This window comes from Lepidochelys kempii, chromosome 3, assembly GCF_965140285.1.
Source record: "Lepidochelys kempii isolate rLepKem1 chromosome 3, rLepKem1.hap1, whole genome shotgun sequence".
In the NCBI taxonomy this organism is placed as follows: domain Eukaryota; kingdom Metazoa; phylum Chordata; order Testudines; family Cheloniidae; genus Lepidochelys; species Lepidochelys kempii.
In genome coordinates, this window is record NC_136382.1 from 166,236,505 (window position 1) to 166,261,321 (window position 24,817).

The 24,817-nt window shown below is 42.1% G+C and overlaps 1 protein-coding gene across 3 annotated transcripts in view; it reads right to left on the bottom strand.

Annotated features, from left to right (window-relative positions):
* The window catches only part of CENPF (centromere protein F), a 68,283-nt gene that overhangs the window by 32,709 nt on the left and 10,757 nt on the right, over positions 1-24,817 (bottom strand). For all 3 annotated transcript variants that reach the window (XM_073338918.1, XM_073338916.2, XM_073338917.2), the window contains exons 4-8: positions 20,934-21,049; positions 19,641-19,732; positions 17,623-17,914; positions 15,280-15,482; positions 4,685-4,810 (exon numbers count right to left, since the gene is read on the bottom strand). In XM_073338918.1, the coding sequence (XP_073195019.1) occupies positions 4,685-4,810; positions 15,280-15,482; positions 17,623-17,914; positions 19,641-19,732; positions 20,934-21,049 (829 nt within the window). The remainder of the gene's footprint in view (positions 1-4,684; positions 4,811-15,279; positions 15,483-17,622; positions 17,915-19,640; positions 19,733-20,933; positions 21,050-24,817) is intronic.

Consider the following 24,817-nt stretch of genomic DNA (forward strand, 5'->3'; position numbering starts at 1 on the left):
GTTACTGTAACTATTTACACTGGAAAACGTGGGTGAGGGACTGTAAATAATCTCTAACTAATTACTAATTATACTAATGCCCTCTCTTACAGAATCAAAAAGAGTTTAAAAACCAATTTCAAGTAAAGCATAAATTCCGTTATGGCCACTAATGGGTCCTGACTCAGTTTGGCCAATCAATCAGAGTAGCCTACTTAATCTGTTACACCAAAACAGGTGGATAAAAAAAAAAATACTAGCAAATAATGGAATGAAGCTTATATGGAGGAGATCTTCTTTTGAATCGATATAACATTGAGCATTACAACTAAGCAACCAGACTAATCCTCAATAACCATGGTCCTTTGGGGAAAAAAATTCCCTTCTTTGCTATGGTTACATGTTTAACTTATTGCTGTAACAATGTTTTTCGTGGGGAAAATGCCTTAGTTTTTTCAATTTGACTTAACATAAGACTGAGCAGCAACAGAAGTTTGGTAGAGGGGCATTCACTCCTCCCTCCTCAGGTCTGGGGGAGCAGAACTTCACTAATGCACACCTCCTATCTCCTGCAATCTTTAGGAGATACAAAGTAGATATCCATCCAAGTATCATTCTTTTCTGAGGCTTCTTCCCAGCCCCACGGTCCTTATGGTTGGGGATCTAGATGAATTTGAGAGGGGATTTATGTGGGGGAATAGGGCTATGAAGGGCATGGGACTTTTAGAAGGGGGTGTTGGAGTTGGTAAAGAGAAGAGAGGGCTAAGTAGGGGAGCAGAAAGCAGAGGAAAATAGGGGAAGGAAAGCACTAGTGGCTTCTCCTGGCAACAAACCTCTCTGCCAAACTTCTCTTGGCAGTAGCTGTAGGACTCCCCTCTAACAAATCATAGCAGGTTTGTCAGATGGAGAAGGTAGTGAAGTACTAGTGCTTCCCCTCTGCTTTCTCCTAAGCACCCTCCTATCCTCCTGCAAGACACCTGTTCCATCCCATGTCCTCAAGTACCCCCACAGCCTGTTCCCACTCTCACTGCCAGCCAGAGACCTGTCCTATGAAGTCCCCAACCCTCTTGGCTCCCAGTGATCCATTTCCCAAAATATCTGTGTCTTTCCCCTTTACCCCCAGCCTCTCTACCCTCATACCCTTTCCAAAGACCCACTCCTACCCTGGGCTGGCCTGCCAGGAGCAGAAGAATGCAGGTGGCGAGGTTCACACTCAGGAATAAGTGAGCCAGTTACTAGCAAAATGTTCAAACTTTTTTCTGATTTTTTTTCATCTAACTATAAATTAGAGGTGAACAAATTGGTAGCCTGCCTGCCCAGCCTATCTTGAAGAAAAAGAATGGATTCACTTCCACCAAGTTATAACCACCAGACTACTATTATCAACAGCTAGGGAACATGGTTTTAGTCAGTTTAATTCATGGTAGGTCAATAAATTGTTTCACTAACAAATGCAGATCCATCCAGCTGCCAAACTAAAATAAAAGAAAAAAACGTAGCAAGAGAGTGTGACAAAGGAGAAAAAAATGAAAGGAGGAAGGTCAGAGTGGAGATACTTAAAATATTTTCCCTCTAAGTTTCCCTCAATTTGCATATGAGCTACTAAAATTTGCCCCTTAGTAGCACAACTAGAATATCATGTGACAAAAACAGTTGTTTTCCTTACACTAACTGGTTTCTTTTTAGATGTTTTGTCTACATGGATCCTGCTCTAGGTGTGCATGTGCCCCAGGTGCATGATATTGGGTTCTTTTGGTTGACAGTGTGCAGATGTAGCATCATCAGGTATCTTAATATGCATGCACACACCCACACACCTGCAGGCAGAGCAGGCCCAGCCACTTCTCAGTTTCTTTGCCAATATAGAATCCCAAAACTAATAGATTTCACAGTAGTGGAGAAAGAGGACTGGTCGTGGGGTCCATGTGGGCAGAACAGCCTGAAGAACCAGAATTACTGTAAGGTAAGTAATTGGGGTTTTGTCTCCAAGTATCTGTTAACATGGATCTCACTTTAGGTGACTAGCAGTTATCTCCCTATGGAGGGGAATGTCAAGAGTCCAATTTACATAAAGAGTGCAGGACTGCCCTAATAAACTGGGCATCAGAACTAGGAGTTGCAACTAGTGAGTAGTGCTGAATAAAAGTATGCAATGAGCTCCCAGTGACTTCTTTGCAAATTTCTGACATAGGAACATTCCTCAAGCATGTGTGTGTCACTTAAGCCCTAATATAGTTTGCTTTAATATAAGAAGGTGGATCTAATTTATTTAGTTCACAGAAGATCCTTATGCAATCAAATATCCATTTCAAGAATCTCTGGGTTGAAATAACAAGCCCTCTAGACCTGTACCAAATATTGCAAAAAAAGTTCTAGGCCAGTTATGGAAAGGCTTTGTTCTATGGAGGTAGTAGAAAAGTGCCCTAAAGACATCACTCATATGAAGTTCTGCCCCTCCAGGAGTCAAATGAGGTTTGGGGGAAAACACTGAAGGTGTATGCATTGATGCAAACAAAAGACTGAGACCACTCTGAATAAGAACCTAGGGCAAGATCAAAGAAGAGTCATCTTGTCTTTGTGAAATGTAGTAAAAGAGGTCCTGCCATTAATGCCTAAATCTAGCTTATCCTGTGAGCGGAGATAACAGCCACCAAATATCCTGTTTTCATAGAGAGGTGATAAGGAACATGATGCTAAAGGCTCTTAACAGGGACGGGGGGGGGAGACGGACGGACCATTAGGTCCAGGTATACAATACTTTGGTCCCAGGAAGGTCCCTCACTTCAGGAAGTGTAGTTGCTGCAGCCAAAATGTCGAACAGGTTGTCAGTCGGCTCCTTGAGCACCACAATCTCTAGCCCCAAGTTGGAGGCCACTCTTAAGCAGGTCCTGGTGGGTACAGAAATTGTAGGGTAGCAAAAGGTTGGCAGGTCCAGCCACTGCCTCGTCAGGGAAGGAGGCAGCCATGGGCGTTGCAGCCGGTTCATCCTCAACTGCTGGTGCTGACTGTGCAGGGGTCGCCGGAGTCTCGGTGCCAGGGTCTGGTTCTGAGCCGGATTCCGGTGGCACTGTAGCCAAGGCCTGGCCCTCAGAAACTACTAAGGGTGCCTGGAGAGAATATGAGCACAGCATGGGAGAGAACCCCCAAAGGGTCCAATACAGCCACTGGGGTGGCCATTGGGTGGATGGCCAGGGACCTGACGGCAGGCCTGCTGCGGGCTCCAGCCTGTAAGACTGGTGCTGATGATGCCTCTGGGTTGGGGAGGGCTCACTCTTGGACCCCGAGGAAGATTCCTCCCTAGGAGACTAAGGTGGAGCTGAGGTGGCCTCATGCTGGTAGCCATGGCTTGCTGGGGATCACCATTACACCAGGGAGCAGCACTGAGGGGAAGGTGACCGGTGTCTCCAAGCTAGAGATGTGCTTCGCAGTACTGAGAACTGGTGCCAGGAAGGTGGAGACCAGCGAAGTGGCGAGCAGTGATGTGGTGATGGGGAGCGACAGGCTGGGGAGCGGTGCCACGTCGGAGGCCCAGAAGGTAGCCTCATCACAGGTTTCCCTTTAGAGGGAACAGCCTTCAAGGTGTCTTCCAAAGATGGGCCTAGGTTCCGAGGCATGGGTGGCACAGGGAGAGACATCTAGTCTCTTGCTGCTCGGAATGCCTCCAACATTGAAGGTGTCATGAAATGTTGTGGGCCCCGACGGCTCCCAGGAGTAGATGGTGGTTCCCAATTTGGCCTCGGTGCCCTACATGGTGTGGCCGCTGCCAGATGTGACTCTGGGGAAATCGAGCAGCCCTGTGCAGGTCTCAACTCGTGTGGTCACTCCCAGGTAGCTATGTATGGTGTCGGAGAATGACCTCGTTCCAACCGTGACTTCTTATGCCTCTTCTTAGGCTGGGGAGAAGGGGAGTGGCACCAGGAAGATCCTGGTGTCGGAGGGGCACTCCGCACCAACACCAAGGTGCTCGATGCAGAGTCGGAGCGGCATGGTTCCAACGCGGGGCACAGGGCAGCCTCCATCAACAGGGCTTTTAAATCGGCTGTCCCTGTCTTTAAGAGTGTGAGGTCTGAAGTTTTTGCAGATCCTGCACTTCTCTTTAATATGCAACTCTCTGAGGCACTTAAGGGAGCTCTTGTGCAGGTCACTAATAGGCATAGGTTTGCTGCACCCAGCACACGATTTAAACCCCAGGGACCAGGGCATACCCTGTCCCTGGGGCTATGTCCCTAATGGGACTCCGCTCCTAAATGCTAACTACTACTAACTATAATACTAACACTACAGTAACTATATACCAGAAAAACTCAAAGAGTCCGAAGTTAGAGAAACCACTATCGGATTTGTGAAAACAAGGAGCATTCCAACAACCATCACTGGTGGAAAGAAGGAACTGAGAGGGCGTGGGGCCAGCAGGGCCCAATATACTGGCACATAAGCACGGGGCTCCAGAGTTTGCCAAAGACAGCCCTAGGGGTACCACTAGGGGAAAAATTTCTGACAGCGTGCACAAGGGCGCGCACACATCAAACATGGAATCGACATGAGCAAGCACTCAAAGAAGAAGTATCCAATCTTGCGTGCCTGAGGCACATATACACCTAGAGTGGGATCTACGTGGACAAATACTCAATGAACAACTTGTTCTCTCTGATAATAGCAGTCTGGAGGCAACTTTAAACTTGTGAAAAAATGGGTCTTGTCTTACCTTTTGGAATTCCTTTTCCTTTTCTTTTACTTTCTGTTCTAATGAGCGACGAGCACTTTCAGCATTTTCTCTTTGACAATTCAATTCTTCTGACAGTTTTTTCATCTTTTGCTCCACCATTTCATACTACAAAAAGTTTCATCATAAATCACAGCGATACAAGGGGAATATTTATTATTTGTACTACAATAGCAATCCCGCCCCCACAATCAGGATTGAAACCCCACTTTAGTAGGCACCTTAAAAAAACAAAAAAACCATACATACATACGAGGAAGTCATGGTCTTTGCCCCAAAACTGCTTACAGTCTTCCATGATGCAGTGGACACCCACATAGGTATCCCATACCAAACTGATAACCAATTACACTTGGCTACAGTACAAGTGTGTGCTAAGTTTCAATAAGTGAGCAGCAAAAACTGAAAAAAACTAGAAGTGTTTAGGCACAGGAGATAAATTCAATGCAACTTAATTTACAGTGAATCAGCACATTGATTCAACAGAAAAACATTACTGAACTATTTTGAACAGCAAGAACAGAACAATTTTCATTGTTTAAAGTAGGTTAGACTGAAATTTTAAACTGAAAATCAATATGCTAAGAATTTCCTTTTGAGAGGAAATTCTCCTATTAGAAGTGTTTCAGTTTATCTGTCATTTTTATTAAAATAATATATTGCTTGTAATTTTGGTGGTTTATAAAGAACCAGAGTACACTGAAACCCCATTTAATAAATTCCCAGTGTAATTTCTATTGTGAAAACAATCTGCTGATATAAGTCTGAAAGTTGCCGAAAGCACACTACTATGCATTTTCTCAGAACACAATACAACTGTTTGTAATGCTACTGCTCCTTTGTCTCTTACAGTTTCATTACGTTTGCAGCATGTTAGGGAGACTTACAACCAATTTACCAGAAAGCTGTCCTAGCAGAATAACTGTTCTTCTCTCTCTATGGAACATATTTTTATTTTCTGAAATCTTTTCTTTACGGCAAGTAACTATTCTTAAAGGTAATAAAAAAGTGAACCACTGATAAGATTTAAATCAACTTCATGGTTGGATACTTTTAAAGCAGATGAACAATTTATTTGAATATAATTTTAAAGGGATGTGACAATGTTACTGGCATATGTGGAGTTATATTTCATTTTAATTTATGCTTTGTTGAAGTGAGGTCCTGCTTACACATAAATGAATTAGAATATTAATGGAATAGAACGTTGTGACAAGAGCATCTCCTGTTGCTTCAGCTTTTATGTATTTATGGAACGTAATTATGGTGAAAAGCCAATGATTTTCAAAGAAGGAGACAGTGGTGCTGTTAAAATGTCTTTTTATTACACTTTCAAATGGCTTTAGCATATATAAAATATCTGTGTTTCTTAGATGTTTGTTATAGTTATTCACTCTACCACAACAACAATACTGCATTGCTGGCTGCCTCATTAGAGAGCTGGCCTACTATTTGTTCAGTCTATCAGAGCAACTTATCCATAAAGGAAAAGTTTTCAAAGTGCAGATCTTCCCCACAGCACCCTCCCACATAGCTGGGATAGGTGCTGGGAATTTCTGAAAGGGAGAAGGTAGGGAAAAAAAAGGAACCAATCACTAATCCCAAAAGGTATAGAGCAGAAGATGATCCACTAGTTTCCATGGTTCTCCTGCTCTGTTGTCCAGTATAGCAGTGCAGTGGCTGATCGACTAAACCAAACCACATGCAGTGGCAAGGAAGCTCCTGCAGAGAAAGGAAGCGTTGTGCAGGTTGCTGAAGTCTTGCCCACCCTCTCCCATATAGCAAAGTGTAGGTCCCTTCATGGGAATGGGAAGACAGGGGCCAAAGAGGGATTTATCTCTTAATGAAAGGCTGGGTTTGACTGGCTTAATTTCTTTACTCTTATCAGTGTACAGCTGTCTGGCATCTGTTTTAGCTAGCAAAAAAAAAAAATCCATTTTATATGATTAATACACGTTTGCTCCACTAATGCAAATTATTTCAACATTTCAATTATATCAGTACTATAGCCACAGAAATTTCTTGGGCTTCTTTGCACTGAATACAAGAGGCCCTTTTTCCCCTCGATTCTTCTGGAGCAAAATGTAGAGGTCTTGGAAAGATCCAAGATCTTGCATTCTGAGCACTTTAAAACTCTTCAGTATGGTGTGTAAATTCTTTCCTGTCATGGAAGGGATCCAGAGGTACCACTAGTATTTAGAGGGTCCAAAGGATATAGAAAAATTCTGTCCTGGATCATGCAGGTCTGTGACTCTAAGTGGATAGCTCTATTCTGTTTCCTTGTTTATGTATCAGCTTTACAGACTGCATTACAGTTCTACGAATAGGGTTTATTAACTTCTGCCTGTGCTGGTGCTGCATAAGCAAAAGTACAAGATGTTTTAGCTCATGTAAAGATATTTATTTTAAATTTTTTAAGGGCAGAGGGAAATGGAGGAAAATGGTGGACTTAAATAAAAACAGTAGAACCTCAAGAGTTATGAGCAACTCGGGAATGGACGTTGTTCGTAACTCTGAACAAAATGTTATGGTTGTTCTTTTAAAAGTTTACAACTGAACATTGACTTAATACAGCTTTAAAACTAAACTATGCAGAAGAAAAAACGCTGCTTTCCCTTTATTTTTTAATAGTTTATGTTTAACACAGTACTGTACTGTATTTGCCTTTTGGGGGGGGGGGGTTGTCTCTGCTGCTGCCTAATTGTGTACTTCTGGTTCCAAATGAGCTTTGTGGGGTTGACTGATCAGTTCATAACTCTGGTGTTCGTAACTCTGAAGTTCTACTGTAAATTATGGAGCCACCATTAGCAAGCACATACAAAGTTAAGCTTTGTTGAAGAACTGTGTAATGAACTGTGTTAGTTAAATATGTACTAAGTAATGTTAGAGAAATTAATATTATATATAATCCTATAAGAAAATATGAAGGAATTTTTGCTTTTTGTATTTATTTCTGATGCTTTAGATCGTGAGATTTTGCTGAAATAGTTTGTAAATCAGAAAACTGGGTTGTGTGTCTCATATATAAAATTCTTGGCCAAGCGGATAGCAGGCTTGAGAAGAGAGCTGTTAGCTTTCAGTAAGTCAGGTACAATCCCTCACCCTCCACCCGTCCATTCGACCAGCTAACAAGTAAAAACTAAAAGCCACAAAAACAGATGAGTAAGAATAAAAATTGCTGTAAAGTAAGTACAACTGGATGGAGCCAGTGGCCATGACAGCAAGGAATAGATGTGTTGGGAACTACACAGATGTAAGTAAGTTTTAGCAAGATAGGCAAAACATTTATTAAATTGGGTTAGTTATTGTGATTTATGCAGGAGAATCTTCTAAGTAGGGGGTTAGAAGGGAATGTATATGGTGTGACAGGGTCAGGCCAGATGGCTACAGGAGAGTGACAGAAGGCAGATATATTAGCCCCAGGTAAAGTAGGTCCCTTTTCCCTGGGTAAGGTAACAGGGAAGGTTCCAGAACAATCAGGAACTTTCTGGAAACAATTAAGGCAGACAAGCTGATTAGAACACCTGCAGCCAATCAAGGAGCTGCTAGAATCAATTAAGACAGGCAGGCTAATCAGGGCACCTGGGTTTAAAAAAGGAGCTCACTTCAGTTTGTGGTGCACGTGCGAGGAGCTGGGAGCAAGAGGCACAAGAAGCTGAGAGTGAGAATGCGGACTGTTGGAGGACTGAGGTGTACAAGCATTATCAGACACCAGGAGGAAGGTCCTATGGTAAGGATAAAGAAGGTGTTGGGAGGAGGCCATGGGGAAGTAGTCCAGGGAGTTGTAGCTGTCACGCAGCTGTTACCTGAGCCACTGTAGACAGCTGCAATCCACAGGGCCCTGGGCTGGAACCCAGAGTAGAGGGCGGGCCTGGTTCCCCCCATCCCTCCAACTCCCTACTTGATACCGGAGGAGTTGACCTGGACTGTGGGTTCCACCACAGGGGAAGGTCTCTGACCTGTTCCCCGATCCACTACGTGGATCAGCAGAGACTGTGGGGATTGTTCTTCTTCCTTTTCCCCATGTTGGCCAGTGATGAGGCGAACTGAGTGAATGGCAGATTTGAGCCACGAAAGTGGCCAAACGGAGGGCTGCCGTGAACCTCTGAGGCGAGCAAATCCGCCAATAAGCGCAGGACCCACCAAGGCGGAGGAGGAACTTTATCACCATACATAAAGACAGAGATGAGGTAGGTTCCTATACTGAGTCTGCGCAAAGTTACAGAACAGAGGATTAAAAAAAAAAAAAGATAATTGACATAATAGTGGAGAAGATACAGGGAAAAAATAGCCAAGCATAGCAGAGATTTGTAAAGAGTCACCCTGTCCCCAAGAAAGAGAACCTGAGCATTTCCTTTTCTTGCCTTACCTTTTTTTGCATGTTTATGTAATTCATAGGTGATAGTAGCATTGTCTTAAAACATATATAATAAAGGCTAAAATAAATTGTTTACGCCTAAATTGAAGAGGATCTGATTCTCACCCAACAAGTTGACATTGGCATTTAAAGCGGAACTAAAAATCCTTGTTTCACAGTATAATAAATTAATCTATTTTCCAAGTTTAGCAGTTACACTTTAAATGACCTATTAATTTTCTGCATAAAATAGTTTCTTACTTTGCCAGAGAAAACTAATTTTTTTAAGATCACAATATTAATAAAATTCACCACTTGTTCTCTCACCTTATTCTTGGCTTTGATTATCTCAGTGATAGACCACCACAGGCTCTTCATATGTTCCAAATTTAATACTATAAATTTGTAATTAAATCAGATTTAAAACTCATTTAAAGAAGCTGGATTGTAATAAGAAAAGCTCTTAACAGTCACATCTAGAGGTTATGGTGACAGAACTATGCCAGTAACTCAGGTGATTCATAAGTAGCATTATTGTGACATCAGAACTAGCAACCAATCAATCTTTCCTCTCCAGTTTGCTGTCAGTGAAGTGGAGAGGGCCTAGTCACAGGTCAAAAGTTCTCATTGTTAAATTACTTGAACATCTGTATACAAACATGGTAATAACACTGGATTGGCTCAATGTCTCAGGCCTCAACCTACTCCCAGCCAAGACCATCTCTCAATGGGGTCCTCACAGAGGTAGCAAACAACCACCATTGCTGTATCTCTCCAGAGGCAAATTCTTAACCCCCATTCATGTGATCGTATAATCTTCAGCATCCTGTATATGGGATGTAGGAAGCAGCAGAATTTCTAACATTCTTAGGTAGGCAGCAGAATCTGCATGCATTCATAAAAACCCTGACAGGAAAGGGTAGGTGACAACCATCACACCTACAGAAGACACATGTGGTGGTTTCCCCAAGGCAACATAACTTCTTTAATCTAAGGGTATGTCTACTCTACGAAATTAGGTCGAATTTATAGAAGTCAATATTTAGGAAGCAATTTTATACCGTCGATTGTGCGTGTCCCCACTAAGTGCATTAAGTCGGCGGAGTGTGTCCACAGTACCGAGGCTACCATTGACTTTCAGAGCATTGCACTGTACGTAGCTATCCCACAGTTCCTGCAGTCTCCGCCACCCATTGGAATTCTGGGTTAAGCTCCCAATGCCTGATGGGGCAAAAACATTGTCGCGGGTGGTTTTGGGTACATGTTGTCAGTCACCCCTCCCTCCGTGAAAGCAATGGCAGACAATAGTTTTGTGCCTTTTTTCCATGTGGGCACCATACTGCTTTCAGCAGATGGTGCAGTAGGTCTGCAAACCGTCGTCATGGAACGACCGCTTCCACTGCCACTCTGCTCTCCTGGTGGTCTCGCAGGGCCGCTTCCACTGCAACTCTGCTCGGCTGCTCTGTCCCGGCAGCAGACGGTGCACTAGGTCTGGAAACCATCGTCATCGAACAACCGCTTCCGCTACCACTCTGCTCTCCTGGTGGTCTCGCAGGTCCTCTGTATGACTGTTGTCATCCGCCACTTCTGCTGCAACTCTGCTTGGCTGCTCTTGTGTCACCATACCACGGCGAGCATGCAGCCCACTCAGCTGTTGTCCTGGCAGCAGACGGTACAGTAGGTGTGCAAAACTGGTCATCCAACCACCGCTTCCTGTGCAACTCTGCTCTCCTGCTCACGCCATACCACAAGCAGCATGGAGCCCGCTCAGATCACTGCAACAGTTATGAGCATTGTAAACACCTCATGCATTATCATGCAGTATATGCAGAACCAGAACCTGCTAAAGCAGGTGAGGAGGCGATGGCAGCGCAGTGACAAGTTGTGAGGACATGGACACAGACTTCTCTTAAAGTAGGGGCCCTGGCAATTTGGCCATCCTGGTGGCAATGGGGCAGGCTCATGCTGTGGAACGTCAATTCTGGGACTGGGAAACAAGCAGAGACTGGTGGGACTGCATAATGTTGCGGGTCTGGGATGATTCCCAGTGGCTGCGCAACTTTTGCATGCATAAGGGCACTTTCATGGAACTTTGTGACTTGCTTTCCCCTGCCCTGAAGTGCAAGAATACCAAGATGAGAGCAGCCCTCACAGTTCACAAGCGAGTGGCGCTAGCCCTCTGGAAGCTTGCAAAGCCAGACAGCTACTGGTCAGTCAGAAATCAAATTGGAGTGGGCAAATCTACTGTGGGGACTGCTGTGATCCAAGTAGCCAACGCGATCATTGAGTTGCTTCTATCAAGGGTAGTGACTCTAGGAAATGTGCAGGTCATAGTGGATGGCTTTGCTGCAATGGGATTCCCTAACTGTGGTGGGGCCACAGATGAAACCCATATCCCTATCTTGGCACCGGAGCACCAAGGAAGCCAGTACATAAACCGAAAGGGGTACTTTTCAATGGTGCTGCAAGCACTGGTGGATCACAAGGGATGTTTCACCAACATCAGCATGGGATGGCCGGGAAAGGTACAAGACGGTCGTCTCTTCAGGGACTCTGGTCTATATGAACAGCTGCAGCAAGGGACTTACTTTCCAGATCAGAAAATAACCGTTGCGGATGTTGAAATGCCTATAGTTATCCTTGGGGACCCAGCTTACCCCTTAATGCCATGGCTCATGAAGCCACACACAGGCACCCTGGACAGTAGTCAGGAGCTGTTCAACTACAGGCTGAGCAAGTGCAGAATGGTGGTAGAATGTGCATTTGGACGTTTAAAAGCACGCTGGTGCAGTTTACTGACTCGGTTAGACCTCAGCGAAACCAATATTCCACTGTTATTACTGCTTGCTGTGCGCTCCACAATATCTGTGAGAGTCAGGGGGAGACGTTTATGGAGGAGTGGGAAGTTGAGGCAAATTGCCTGGCTGCTGATTACACACAGCCAGACACCAAGGAGATTAGAAGAGCGCAGCAGGGTGCGCTGCGCATCAGAGAAGTTTTGAAAACCACTTTGTTTCTGTTTGTTTCTCCTTGATGAAAACCCGCCCCCTTGGTTCACTCTACTTCCCTGTAGCCAACTGTCCTCCCCTCCCCGCTTCAATCACCACTTGCAGAGGCAATAAAGTGGTCATTGTTTCAAATTAATGCATTCTTTATTAATTTGTCACACAAATAGGGGGATAATTGCCAAGGTAGCCTGCGAGGGGTGGGGGAGGAGGGAAGGACAAGGCCACACTGCACTTCAAAACTTATTAAATGCCAGTCCTCTGGGATGGAGTGGTTGGGTGCCTGGAGGCCCCTCCCCGTGTGTTCTTGGGCATCTGGGTGAGGAGGCTATGGAACTTGGGGAGGAGGGCAGTTGGTTACACAGGGACTGCAGTGGCGGTCAGTGCTTTTCCTGCACCTCAACCATATGCCAGAGCATATCAGTTTGATCCTCCAGTAGCCTCAGTATTGCATCCTGCCTCCTCTCATCATGCTGCCGCCACCTTTCCTCTTGATCCCGCCACCTCTCCTGTTGCTCCCGCCACCTGTCCTCTCGTGCGTCCCTCCTGTCCTCGCATTCATTTTGTGCTTTCCTGGACTCTGCCATTGTCTGCCTCTATGCATTCTGCTGGGCTCTTTCTAGTTTGGGTGGACGGCACGAGCGCAGAAAACATTTCATCGCTAGTGTGGTTTTTTCGCCTTCTTATCTGCGCTAGCCTCTGGGACAGAGATGCTAGTGGCAGTGTTGAAACATTTGCAGCTACAGGAGGAAAAAAAAGGGAGAGTAAAACTGAAAAAGACACATTGGCCATTTAAAAGGAGGGGCTGATGTTTTCGGGTTAATGTGCAGCACAAACCCAACTAACCCCCCCACACACACCCAATTCTCTGGGATGATCACTTCACCCCTCCCCACACCGTGTGGCTAACAATGGGGATGATTTCTTTTCAGCCACAGGCAAACAGCCCAGCAGGAACAGCCACCTCTGAATGTCCCCTTAATAAAATTCCCCTATTTCAACCAGGTGATCATGAATGATTTCACTCTCCTGAGGATAACACAGAGAGATAAAGAACAGATGCTGCTTGAATGCCTGCCAACACCGGGACCACACGCTGCCATACTTTCTTATGCAATGATTCCAGACTACATGCTACTGGCCTGCCATGGTAAAGTGTCCTACCATGGAGGACGCAATAAGGCTGCCCTCCCCAGAAACCTTTTGCAAAGGCTTTGGGAGTACCTCCAGGAGAGCTTCATTGAGATGTCCCTGGAGGATTTCTGCTCCACCCCCAGACACGTTAACAGACTTTTCCAATAGCTGTACTGGCCGCGAATGCATACCAAGTCTTCAGGTAAAATTAATCATTAAACATGCTTGCTTTTAAACTGTGTATTATATTTACAAAGGTACACTCACCAGAGGTGCTTTGTCCGCCTTCAATGTCCGGGAGCCCGGGTTGGGAGGGTACTGTCTCCAGGGTGATAAACAGTTCCTGGCTGTCGGGGAGAACCATTTCTCCCCTTGCCTGGTGTGCACTATCTTCCTTGTCCCCAAAATCCTCATCCCTGTTGCGTGAGACTCCCTTGCAGGAGTCCACGTACAGGTGTGGGGTAGTAGTAGCACCCCCTAGAATTGCATGCAGCTCATCATAGAAGCGGCATGTCTGGGGCTCTAACCCCAAGTGGGCGTTTGCCTCTTTGTTTTTTTTGGTAGGCTTGCCTGAGCTCCTTAAGTTTCACACGGCACTGCTGCGGGTCCCTGTTATAGCCTCTGTCCTTCATGCCCTTGGAGATTTTTTCAAATATTTTGGCATTTCATCTTTTTGAACATAGTTCTGATAGCACGGATTCATCTCCCCATACAGCGATCAGATCCAATATCTCCCGTTCAGTCCATGCTGGAGCTCTTTTGCGATTCTGGGACTCCATGGTCACCTCTGCTGATGAGATCTGCACGGTCACCTGTGCTGATCCGCTTGCCACGCTGGCCAAATAGGAAATGAAATTCAAAAGTTCGCGGGCCTTTTCCTGTCTACCTGGCCAGTGCATCCGAGTTGAGAGTGCTGTCTAGAGCGGTCACAATGAAGCCCTCTGGGATAGCTCCCAGAGGCCAATACCATCAAATTGGGTCCACACTAACCCAAATTCGACCCGGCGATGTCGATTTCAGCGCTAATCCCCTCGTTGGGGAGGAGTACAGAAATAGATTTTAAGAGCCCATTAAGTTGACAAAAATGGCTTCATTGTGTGGATGGGTGCAGGGTTAAATCGATCTAACTCTGCTAAATTCGACCTAAGCTCGTAGTGTAGACCAGGGCTAAGTGTTTATGGAGAGGCAGAAACAACATGCAAACAACATGCCAAAGCATGTCTGGCATTCAACATATGGAGCATAGCATGAGCCTTAGAAGCAGGTGGTTCAAAGAAAAATATAGGCAGATGAATCTGCTAGTTCAGATGTAAGTCTGTGACAACTGTCAGTAGGAACACAGGATGTGTCCTAAACACACTTTGTCCGGACATAAGATAGCATAAGTTGGATCTGCATAAAAGCTTGGATTTCTCCACCCTTCTTTGAGGAGATCTTAGTCTGGGATCATCTCTGTACTCTTCCATCTCTGTACCTTTTTCACAGAAAGCTTCTTGTCCAACATGCCAGATTTTGAAACAGGATGTTGCTGATGAGGCCCAGGAAGTTAAGGACCCAGTACTAGCACTCTAAGGAGCAGAGAAGGCATTTACAGGACGGTTATATGACCCAGGTCCTGAAGCTAGTCTCATTGCTTCACCCATTAAGTAAATCTGGAGCAGGGCTTCTCTAGATTTGCAGAAATGCTGGTCTCCCCTGTGAAATCTTTTGTGTACTTTTATCCTGTTCTATACAGACCAGATTTCACGGTCTGTGATGTGCTTTTCATGGCCGTGAATTTGGTAGGGCCCTACTTACCAGAAAAGATGTTCCAGATCTCTAGTGAATCATGCCCAAAGGCATGAGGCTGCAAGATGCTAAGTACCTGCTAAGAAGTGCTTGGAACCTTGCAGAAAATGGCAAGCTAATTAAGAACTTTAGGTTGTCCAACATAATACGTACTTTCAATTCATTATCCTCAGGATGTTCTAAGAAACATTATTCAATATCTTGAATCTTGTAAATATGACTGAATGTTTGCACACACTACTGCTAACAATAATTATAAAAGCAGCCAGAAGAGGCCTGGTGCAACATGGTACCTGGGCAGTAGCTTGATCACGTTGTGCTGTCATTCTATTCAATTCATCTCTAATTTTGTGCAAAATAGAATCTTTGTCCATGAATTCCAGTTTTGTTTTCTCCAGCTGGAGTTGAGTTTCTTGAAGTTTGTTCATATGGAATTTCTTTTCTTTTTCTTGATCTTGTAGCTGATGCTCTAGTTCTTGAACTCTGGAGCTTAATTCTTAATTTAAAAGAAAAAGGATTAATATGATGCCTTCTACTTAAAAAGTTATTTACTGTATTAGTACTTTAAAGCAGCCTACACATTCTAATTAGACATATTCTATGCACTTGATAAGACTTCAGGCACCTATCAAATGCAAATAAAAAATAAAAACTATTTAAAAACTGCTTATCAGATTAAATATGTAGCAATATAAAAATTTTAAAAATCTATTAAATTAGGAAAATTGAAAGGCCTTTAAAAGTCTAGTTGGCTCAATTTATGTTTATTTTTTGAGCTTGGATAGTGACTATCGATCAGTTTCACTTTGTTTTTTACTAGCTTCATTTTCCAATTTTTATGCATTGGCACAACGTTGCAGTGTTTAGGCCACCAATTTTGCAGAGGTTCTTTGTTTTTAAGAACTACCTCCACTGGAATTTTCTAAAAAGTTATTGAAACATTTCTGCTTGGTCTTAAGTTTTGAAAAAGCTGCTTCTTAAGAAAAGCTATTACAAACCTATGTTTTGGGCCAAATTTAACCAAACAGTGTTCGTTTAGCTTATTCAATGCATGTCTCTCTTTTTGGAAGGGTCCTTTAGTAAATACAATCTGTGGGCTCTTAGTAAATACAATCTATGGTCTTTTTTTCACATCACTAAAACATTGCGTATTACAAATCAAAACTGCTTTTGTCATGATACACATGTGTGTGTTTGGGGAGGCTCAGAATCTATACAGTTTCTTTTCCACACACTTCAATGGAATTTTATACATGAAGAACAGTAGTCAGCAATTACAGATTATTAGCATGTGAAATAAATTATCTGATCATTCTTTCATGAGGACCTATTCCACTGATACTCTAGCTGCAAACAAACAGATGGCAGCCAATAGCAGTTGAGAATTTTCCTTTTTTCAGTCTCTGACCCTTCTCCCTGCCCCAGCCCCCCAAAAACCCTTTAGTCTTCCAAAGCTGAAACTTCAGTTTAGGTTTGCAATGAACTTTACGATGTGACCATGCATATAAGCTAAACATTGAATGAAAACTCTACCCAATTGAACTAACAGTAAGCAAAGGGTGAGTGTTTGAATTGATACAACTACCCTGCAGAACAGCATTACCATTTAAAAAGTTATCTTTTCTGAAGACCACTTGCCAACAATTTTGGCTTAATTGGATTAAAGTAGAAGTCTAAGAAAGGAGGCGCATCCATTCACTGAGAAAATGGAGGATCCAGACTGTCCTAAACACTTCCAACAATGTAACAAAATTAACCGACAGAAAGCTGAAGACCAAAGACAGAAAAACAGAGCACAAGTTATGAAATGGCCCTAAGTCACCTGTCACCTTATCTGCTGAAGACAAGGTTCATCCTATAGTGTTTATTAAATGTCTACAAAGACTTCCGAGTGGATATCCTGCACAGCTGAACTGAGGCTATGGCTACACTACAGCTTAAGTCGACATAAGGTATGTTGTTCAGCGGTGTGAATTAGCCACCCACCTGAGCGACGTAACTTAGACTTAAGCGTCAGCGTGGACAGCACTATGTTGGCGGGAGCGCGTCTCCTGCCGACATAGCTACCATTGCTTGCGGGGCGTGGAGTAATTAAGCTGACGGGAGACCTCTATCCCATCAGCTTAAAGTGGCTACACTAAAGAGCTTAAAGCGGAACAGTTGCACCAATGCAGCTCTAAACTCTCTAGTGTAGCCATAGTCGGGGGGGACGGGAGGGGGACAACACGACACTTCTCAGTTGAAGAAGCTCCAAATGTTCATTCTACTATGGTTTTAGTTTAACCAGGCAAGGATCTCCATGAAAAATGACTTCTTGATAGAGCAGATTACTCTACAGAATCTTCCAAAGAATTAAATTCAAAACACAATAAAACAAGTCATTTTATTACTTCAGTTAATTTTTTCTTACTGGAAAAACTTTATAAATCAATAAAATAATTAATAAACACGTATATAGTGTTTTTTACCCAGAGATCTCAAAAAGTCTTACAAGTTGAGAAGGTATTTTACCCACATTTTATATATAAAACAGCCTTCAATGAAGTCCTTAAACACAGAGGGTTTTAATTATCTTTAAAAAATGATGTTCTTATTTATAAAATAGATTTCAAGTCATAACTATACTTGCAAGATACCTTGGTTCTGTGTTTTTAACTGCTTGATGACAGAAGAATTATCACAATTGTCAGAGAAACTGTTGCTGAAATCTGTCTTCTTTGATCTTAAGCCACAGTGGCTAGGAGTTGCCTCTTGTTCCCATGGAAAATGGGATGAAGTAAAACCTCTCTTTAAAGGGGTTTCTTGACTGCTGAATGAAGGACAGCTTGGTGTCTTCTCTTGTTGCCACGAGAATACTGATGAAGAAGCCTGATGCCGAGCAATCTCTCTGTGACTCTTAGTACTTTGAGGATGAGAATGATTTATTTTCTATTTAAAAAAAGAGGGTGGGGAAAGCATATCTACCTTTACACAGCTGACAATTTATAAAAGAATTCATTCACTACTGTATGGTGGAAATAAGATAGGGCACTAGGTCACGCTGTCAGTTACAATTTTTGATAACAGAGTCAGCAACACAGATCATCCATTAGTACAAAGTACTATACAAATCACACCAGTCTGCTTTTATACCCCCAACAGTCAACTGACTGGAATACTTTGCCAATTAACATCACAGGCAGCTGAACAGGGTTGGGATAGTACTATCTGCAGTTCAAATACATCTAAGCTGGCCAGCATCTCAATGACAAGAAGTTTGACTTGTGGTTCCTTATATTGAGCATATCAGGTTTTTTGTTTTGTTTTTTTAAGAGAGGCGTCCTATCAATTAACGCTGAGTTACTTCCCTCCACATTCCTCACAATCAGATCAGTTTTGTAAAGCTAGCTGTTGACATGCATAACATTCATTTATGTACTTTGTTCTAGACTTACTGTAAATTATATCTGATACTCATTTGTGTTCTGTGGAAAAATATAGATACAATTTTAGACTATGGGCTCTATTCATCTCCAAATGTGTGGTGATCCCATTAGCAAGAATTCTACATGTAAATCGTTCCATACACAAGAGAGAGATTATTTGCACTTACTTTTACAAAATACCTCGACTCAAAAAACATGTTTAGGCTCTAATATCAGATATTTTTCTTTCACTAGACAAGCTCTGTGTCCCTAAACCTCTGACAGCCAGAAGCCGGGACTGGATGACAGGGGATGGATCACTCAGTAAATTGCCCTGTTCTGTTCATTCCCTCTGAACCATCTGACATCATCCAGAAGCCAGGATAATGGGCTAGATGGATCATTGGTCTGATCCATTAGGGCCATTATGTTCTAAAAATACAAGAAAGCTGCTATTGGTACTTACTGAACTTGGTTTTTCAATATGTCTAACATTTGAATGGAGTTTGTGACTAAAGCACTAGGGGCCCCAATATTGGTCCCCCAAAATTAACAAGAATGTAATCCCTGATTTCCGTGGCAGCACTATCAGTCTTTAAAACTTCAACAAAGGAAGCACCAACTGAAAAACTTTAATGGGAATACTCCTGGATATTTACACTGAGTTTATTGTGTAAATAAACTTTTAAATTTACTAGAAAGTGATTGTACAAGTATTGTATTAATTTTGTTTGTAGCTTTTCAGTACACATTTCCTAAAAAAGGATTAAAGCATGTTGAAGTAGTATAAATATTCTTAAGGTGGTAAAACAACTGTGCCCAACTTGAGTAGGTTAGGTTTTTTGTTTGTTCTGTTTTTGAAACAGAAGAGGTCATTTTCAGATTTTGAATGCAAAAACATATACGTTCCTCATAAATTCTATCCCTCTTTATAACTGTGGGTAATGAGAAATTCTCAGTCATGTGTGATTATTTAGATGAAAACATTATATTTAAAAAATCCTTTTTGTGTATTCTGATTCATACTAACTTTTTGAAAATGCTGTCAGGAAATTAACCATACCCACTGCTTACTCTTCTTAAATCTACACTTTAATCTCAGTGGCATGAACAGTGAGCAAATTTAATTTCACCAGTTTCCCTGAAAAATCATATGGCTAATTTTGAAGAACTGCACCTTTCTCCATTTCACACAATAAATGAGATTATAATTCTGAGATACTCTATACCCCATTTCAAATGATACTTACTTTAATCTGGATATTTCTCAGTTCTGCCTCCAGCCTTTTTCTTTCTTCAACTTCTTTATTGTATTTTTCTTGGAGTTCTTCAAACTTGGAATCTACAAATTGACAATGAATATTTGTTGTTAATCTGGCTCATTTCATACATAATATCTTTCTTATACCATTTCTTATGCCTAATATTAAGCAAGGGTGATAAAAGCAACAGCCCTCATTAACCTCTAGTGATATATAAAAGACAACAACTCAAGGGGAGTTCTTCTAAAACCAGTAAAACTGAGTATTTCAGGGACTGAAAACTGAGATCTGGAACTCAGTGCCACAATGAAAATGCAACCATTAGACTGAGGGACGAATACCAGGGCTATAAGTGTATATTGTAATATCACCTGAATGAAGAATTTTTTCCCCATCGCTCCCCTGGAATTAACATTCATTTGTAGCATGACTGAAATATCAGGCATTGAGATTCAGATATTCAAAGAAGCTTAAAAAGAAAAACCAGTGGGACTTGGACACCTAATTTCTTGCTAATGGGAATCACCACATATTTGAAAATCTCAGCTTAAAGTCACATCACTCAGATTCCTATCTTGCTTCTTTCCACTTTAATTCCTACATAACTGTAGCAGCCACTTTCTCAAGCAACACCATAGCCAGAATGCTTTGCATCTTCCGAAAGCATCTGAAATCTCAGCTTTCAAATGAGAACAAGGACTGATCTCCACTTCCAGTTAGTCAGGTAGCCAAATGCAAGTTTTTGGCAGTACCTTGTTTTAGTGTCCATGAAATGTGTTTGTTTTGTATTGTAGATTCTGAATTTCACAACCCTAAACACAAATAAATTGTGTGATGTACATTGTCACTGGCAAACATTTTGAAATCTGAGCATTTACTACTAAATCCCTCAAGACCCCAATTCACCAGCCAGCGAAACTGAATTTCAATTATTTTTAATGAACCTTCACCTGAATGTTTTGTTATAGAACATAATTAGGATGTACATATGTTATGTCTATATTAGTATCTGCATTTGTGCCCTCCCCTGAATCAAGACAGAGCATATTCTTGGACTCTCAAAGCATGCTCCCTTAAATTCTTACATATTCACTCATGAGAACTAATTTTCAAATATTGGAAATTTATAGACATTAACAGATTATAAGCCAAACACATGGTCAACTGTTTTCTTCATTCACCTTCTGTTTTCTTTTATGCTTCTGGAGTGACATGTATTTTCAAACGAATTTACATTTTATTCAATTGCCTACTAGACACGGGGGGGGGGGGGGGGATTACCATTGTGATTTTGATTTGGTGTTAAAGGAGCAGCAAAATTCTTCTGTGGTGTACTACTGAATGATAAGTCTCCTGTAATCAATGTTTGCTGACTTCTCTCAAGTTCAGATTTGTACCTGTTTAAAAGAAAATTAGAAGTTCAGGGAATTAGTTACAGAAACAAATAGGGCCCAATCATACATTTTTAAGAGCCCAAAATGCACATTGAATGGCAATTTTGGTTACTCAAGGAATATAAAATTGGGCACAATAAAGATATATCACTAAAAATATGATTTATATATCAATTCTAGATTACAATACGACACCTTCAAATAAATATTGGAATCTGTACTTTCACTTCTAGTGATATTTGGTTGTTTTAAATTTATTCTTATACGAAAGAGACAATTTGTTTATATTTTAGATACACACAAGATTTAAGATTTCAGAAGACTCGAAACAAAAAGGACACATGGATGAAAAGGAATTACAATTATACAGTATTAAGATCAGTCAGTTCTGATAAAGCTCCCTCTGCTGGACATTCACAAGACTGCTGTGTTTAGATCCCAATATGCTAGATTTGTGCTCTTAAGCTTCCCTTGGCCTGAATAGGCTGCAGCACTGCCTTTTCCTTTGGCTTCTCTGGTACACTTCCAGGGCACAGGCTCTTAGTTCCACTTCACAGAAATGGGTCCACACAACCTAGCTGTCTTAGGCATCCAGGCCAGCACCGACCCCGCCGACAAACACACCGGTTTCCCCAGAGCTCCAACGTTGTGGGCACTCTGGGTACACAGTTCACCTCTTCAGTGACATGTGGTAGCTGAATACAGACACACAGACTTTACAAGCATTCCCAAAAACCACTCTGTTAGCAAGCACAATAAGTATTCAGATCTGGCCAAAAAAAAAAAAAAAAAACCCTATACACAATTCCCTGCTTCAATTTCCTCACCACTCTTAGAGCATTCTTTGGACCTAGCTCAGAGTCCTCTAGTTCAGGATTCTTCCTCTCTCTCTGCCCTCCTGCACATGGTTTCTCCTCTGAATCATGGAGTATCTGTAGTCTTTTCTCTCCTTGCCCCCCTCCTAGGGTTAGAGACCCTCTTATTATCTCCCCCCACTTTCTCAGGTGACTCCCAATCAGCCTCATCAGCTAATTAAAGTACCTTCCCACAGATTCTGTTGCTTAGTTACCATCATGCCTAGAATTCAAATTTTGAAAAAACTAGTTTGGCCTGGATGGTAGCCCTTGCTTTGTCCCAGGGCTTTAGTTAAATGCTAAATGCTCCAGTTAAATGATCATCAGAGTTTAACAGTCTGTCATTGTTTGCTTTGTGCCCCCACCACTTGGAATTTTAGTCCAAGATGGAGGTAAAAAGAAAGAGGCTAAAAGATCCACATTCAAAACGGAGTTTGCAGTCTGACACAGGGTCCCCAATATCAAACAATTCATAAACTGTACATAGACAGATTCCCCAAATGTTCATAATTAAATTGTTTTATTAAGATTCCATTTTATGAAGCTACTGCTCTATGTACAACAATCCCCTTAAGGGTCATATAACCTCCAAACTCTTTATATTATATTAATGAGAGTGATAAAGTTAGAGCATTAGGTCAACATTTTCAAGCCTGTCTCTCTAAAAAGTTGCACTAGAAAGCTGCAGTGGTAAAAATTCTGTTGTCATAGTGACACTACCAAAACTATTTTGGCAAAGCGCATTTTACACTCTGCCATTTCTGCTGGCATGATATGTCTAAATAGCATTGAATTATACTGGCAAAAACACATTGCACTCTGAATAGGCATTCCAGTGCTATATTCCCAAAGACTCAGCATTCAAAGACTCAGCTGAGGATAACTGGAAAATAAATGCAGAGGGTATTCATGGAACAACCACATTTGGTGGAGTGGCAGTTTTGAGCCTGTCTAATGAGTGGTGGGCCCAAATTGTCACAAAGCTGGGACAATCGGTGGTTCTAGAACTTTTAGATGCAGAAGTTCATTCCTAGAGTTGCATGCTCAGCTCACCCCAATCCCTCAACACAGAAACAGCAAGGTGAAAGCTGCCCTTACAGTGGGGAAACAAATGGTGATTGCCCTATGGTATCTTACAACACCAGTTTGCTATCAATTAGTGGGGTAATCAATTTGGTGTTACAAAAAAAGATCAATGGTAAGGACACTCATCATTGAGGTATGCAAGACAATAAAGCATACCCTGCTGTACAGGGTAGTTAGGCTAGGCAATTGTGGGGAAAAAAAATGAATAAATGGATTCAATAAGCTGGGTTTCCCTAAATATGGTAGGGTTACAGGTGGGGAATATAATCCCCATTCTGTGTTCCCCCTGCCCAGCTTCTGAGCATTAAAAAAAAAAAAAAAAAAAAAAAAAAGTAATTTCAAAATGTATACAGGCCTTGGTAAATCACAAGGGAAAAGTTGCTAACAAACACTAGCTGGTTCAGAAAAATTCAGGACACCCACCGTTTTTAGAAACACTGTGCTTTTTGACGTATTGAAAGCAGACTCCCCACTCCATCCAACTGGAATTAATGACGTTTCTGTGCCAATCATAGTTTATGGAAGCTATCTACCCTTAATTCTCTGGCTCAAGAAACCATATACTAGCAAGCTGGACAGAAGCAAAGAAAGATTTGATTCTCACCTGTGCAGCTGAAGAAGGAATGTAAAGTGGACAGAGTTGGAAGGGTCTCATGCCAAAGCTCCATATCAACAAGTAAAACATTCTCCGTTCTAATGCAATGCACAGCATTCAGCACTATCTGATAAGACCCTATTGCCAGGGTGGATGAGTGAGGTGGACAGGCTGGATCTAAAATAGGCTAACTAACAGTTGCATTGCTAACGCGGTTCAGGTAAGGGAAGCTTTAAAAGCTTACTTCGACAGTAGGTAATAGTTTAAAAGAAACGGGGTTAGGTTATTAATAGAACATGTGTTGGTTTTTTGAGATACACATGACTTTTAAGGAATTTGTTATTGAAGTATGGAAGATTGACAGTGTTTCTATGGCCATCAGTATAGTACAGGTAGTGTATTTCTAGACTAAAAGGCTAGCATTTCTGTAATATACATGTATTGACTTTTTTGAGAGGTATGGAAGCCTTTCTGGTTGTATTACTTTCTAGCACTGCAATACTAAAGAGTCACAATAAAGTTGCACCAACTTTCAAGTATGTATTTTATTAACACCACGGCATACTAGACATTAAAAAAAAAGATTACTTATAAATAACTTTACTAGCTATATACCTTGACTAGGTACAAGTACAACATGCAGACTAGATGTCAGTGCATCACAGATGACTGTATGTGTAATCAAAGTTCTTTGTTCCCTAACATGTTGTCCATGGGAGTAGAATACAGAGGGAACTGACACAAGGGGATGAGGTGTCTATGATCCCCCAACACCCCATATTTATCCATGCTTTGGAGTGGGTGAACTAATTCAGTGAGATCCTTAATGCTCCCTGATCAACAATGTATTTGAGCAGCTGGATCAACAGCAGCATTTCTTTTTGCATCTTTATCCTCCCTCTACTCCTTCAGCAGCTGTTCACACCCCTGCCTTATTGCTCTTGCATTTCACTTTTACACCTGCATAACCTCACAGAGCACATCCTTCTCTATGCACTTCCTTTTGGCTCTGACAGTGACCAGACATCTGCACAGGTGTTAGGGAGAATCTTGAGGAGAATCCCACTATCAAGGTTACTGATAAAGAGAGAACTGTTAGGTGGAGAGGAAGGGAGGTGGTCTTCCATGACATAATTGTTGCAGCTACTCAGATTTTCCTACCTTGTACATGATAACTATGTGGATTGCCTCTAAATTATTAAGGCAAAATGAGTGCTAGACCTTACATGGAGAGTA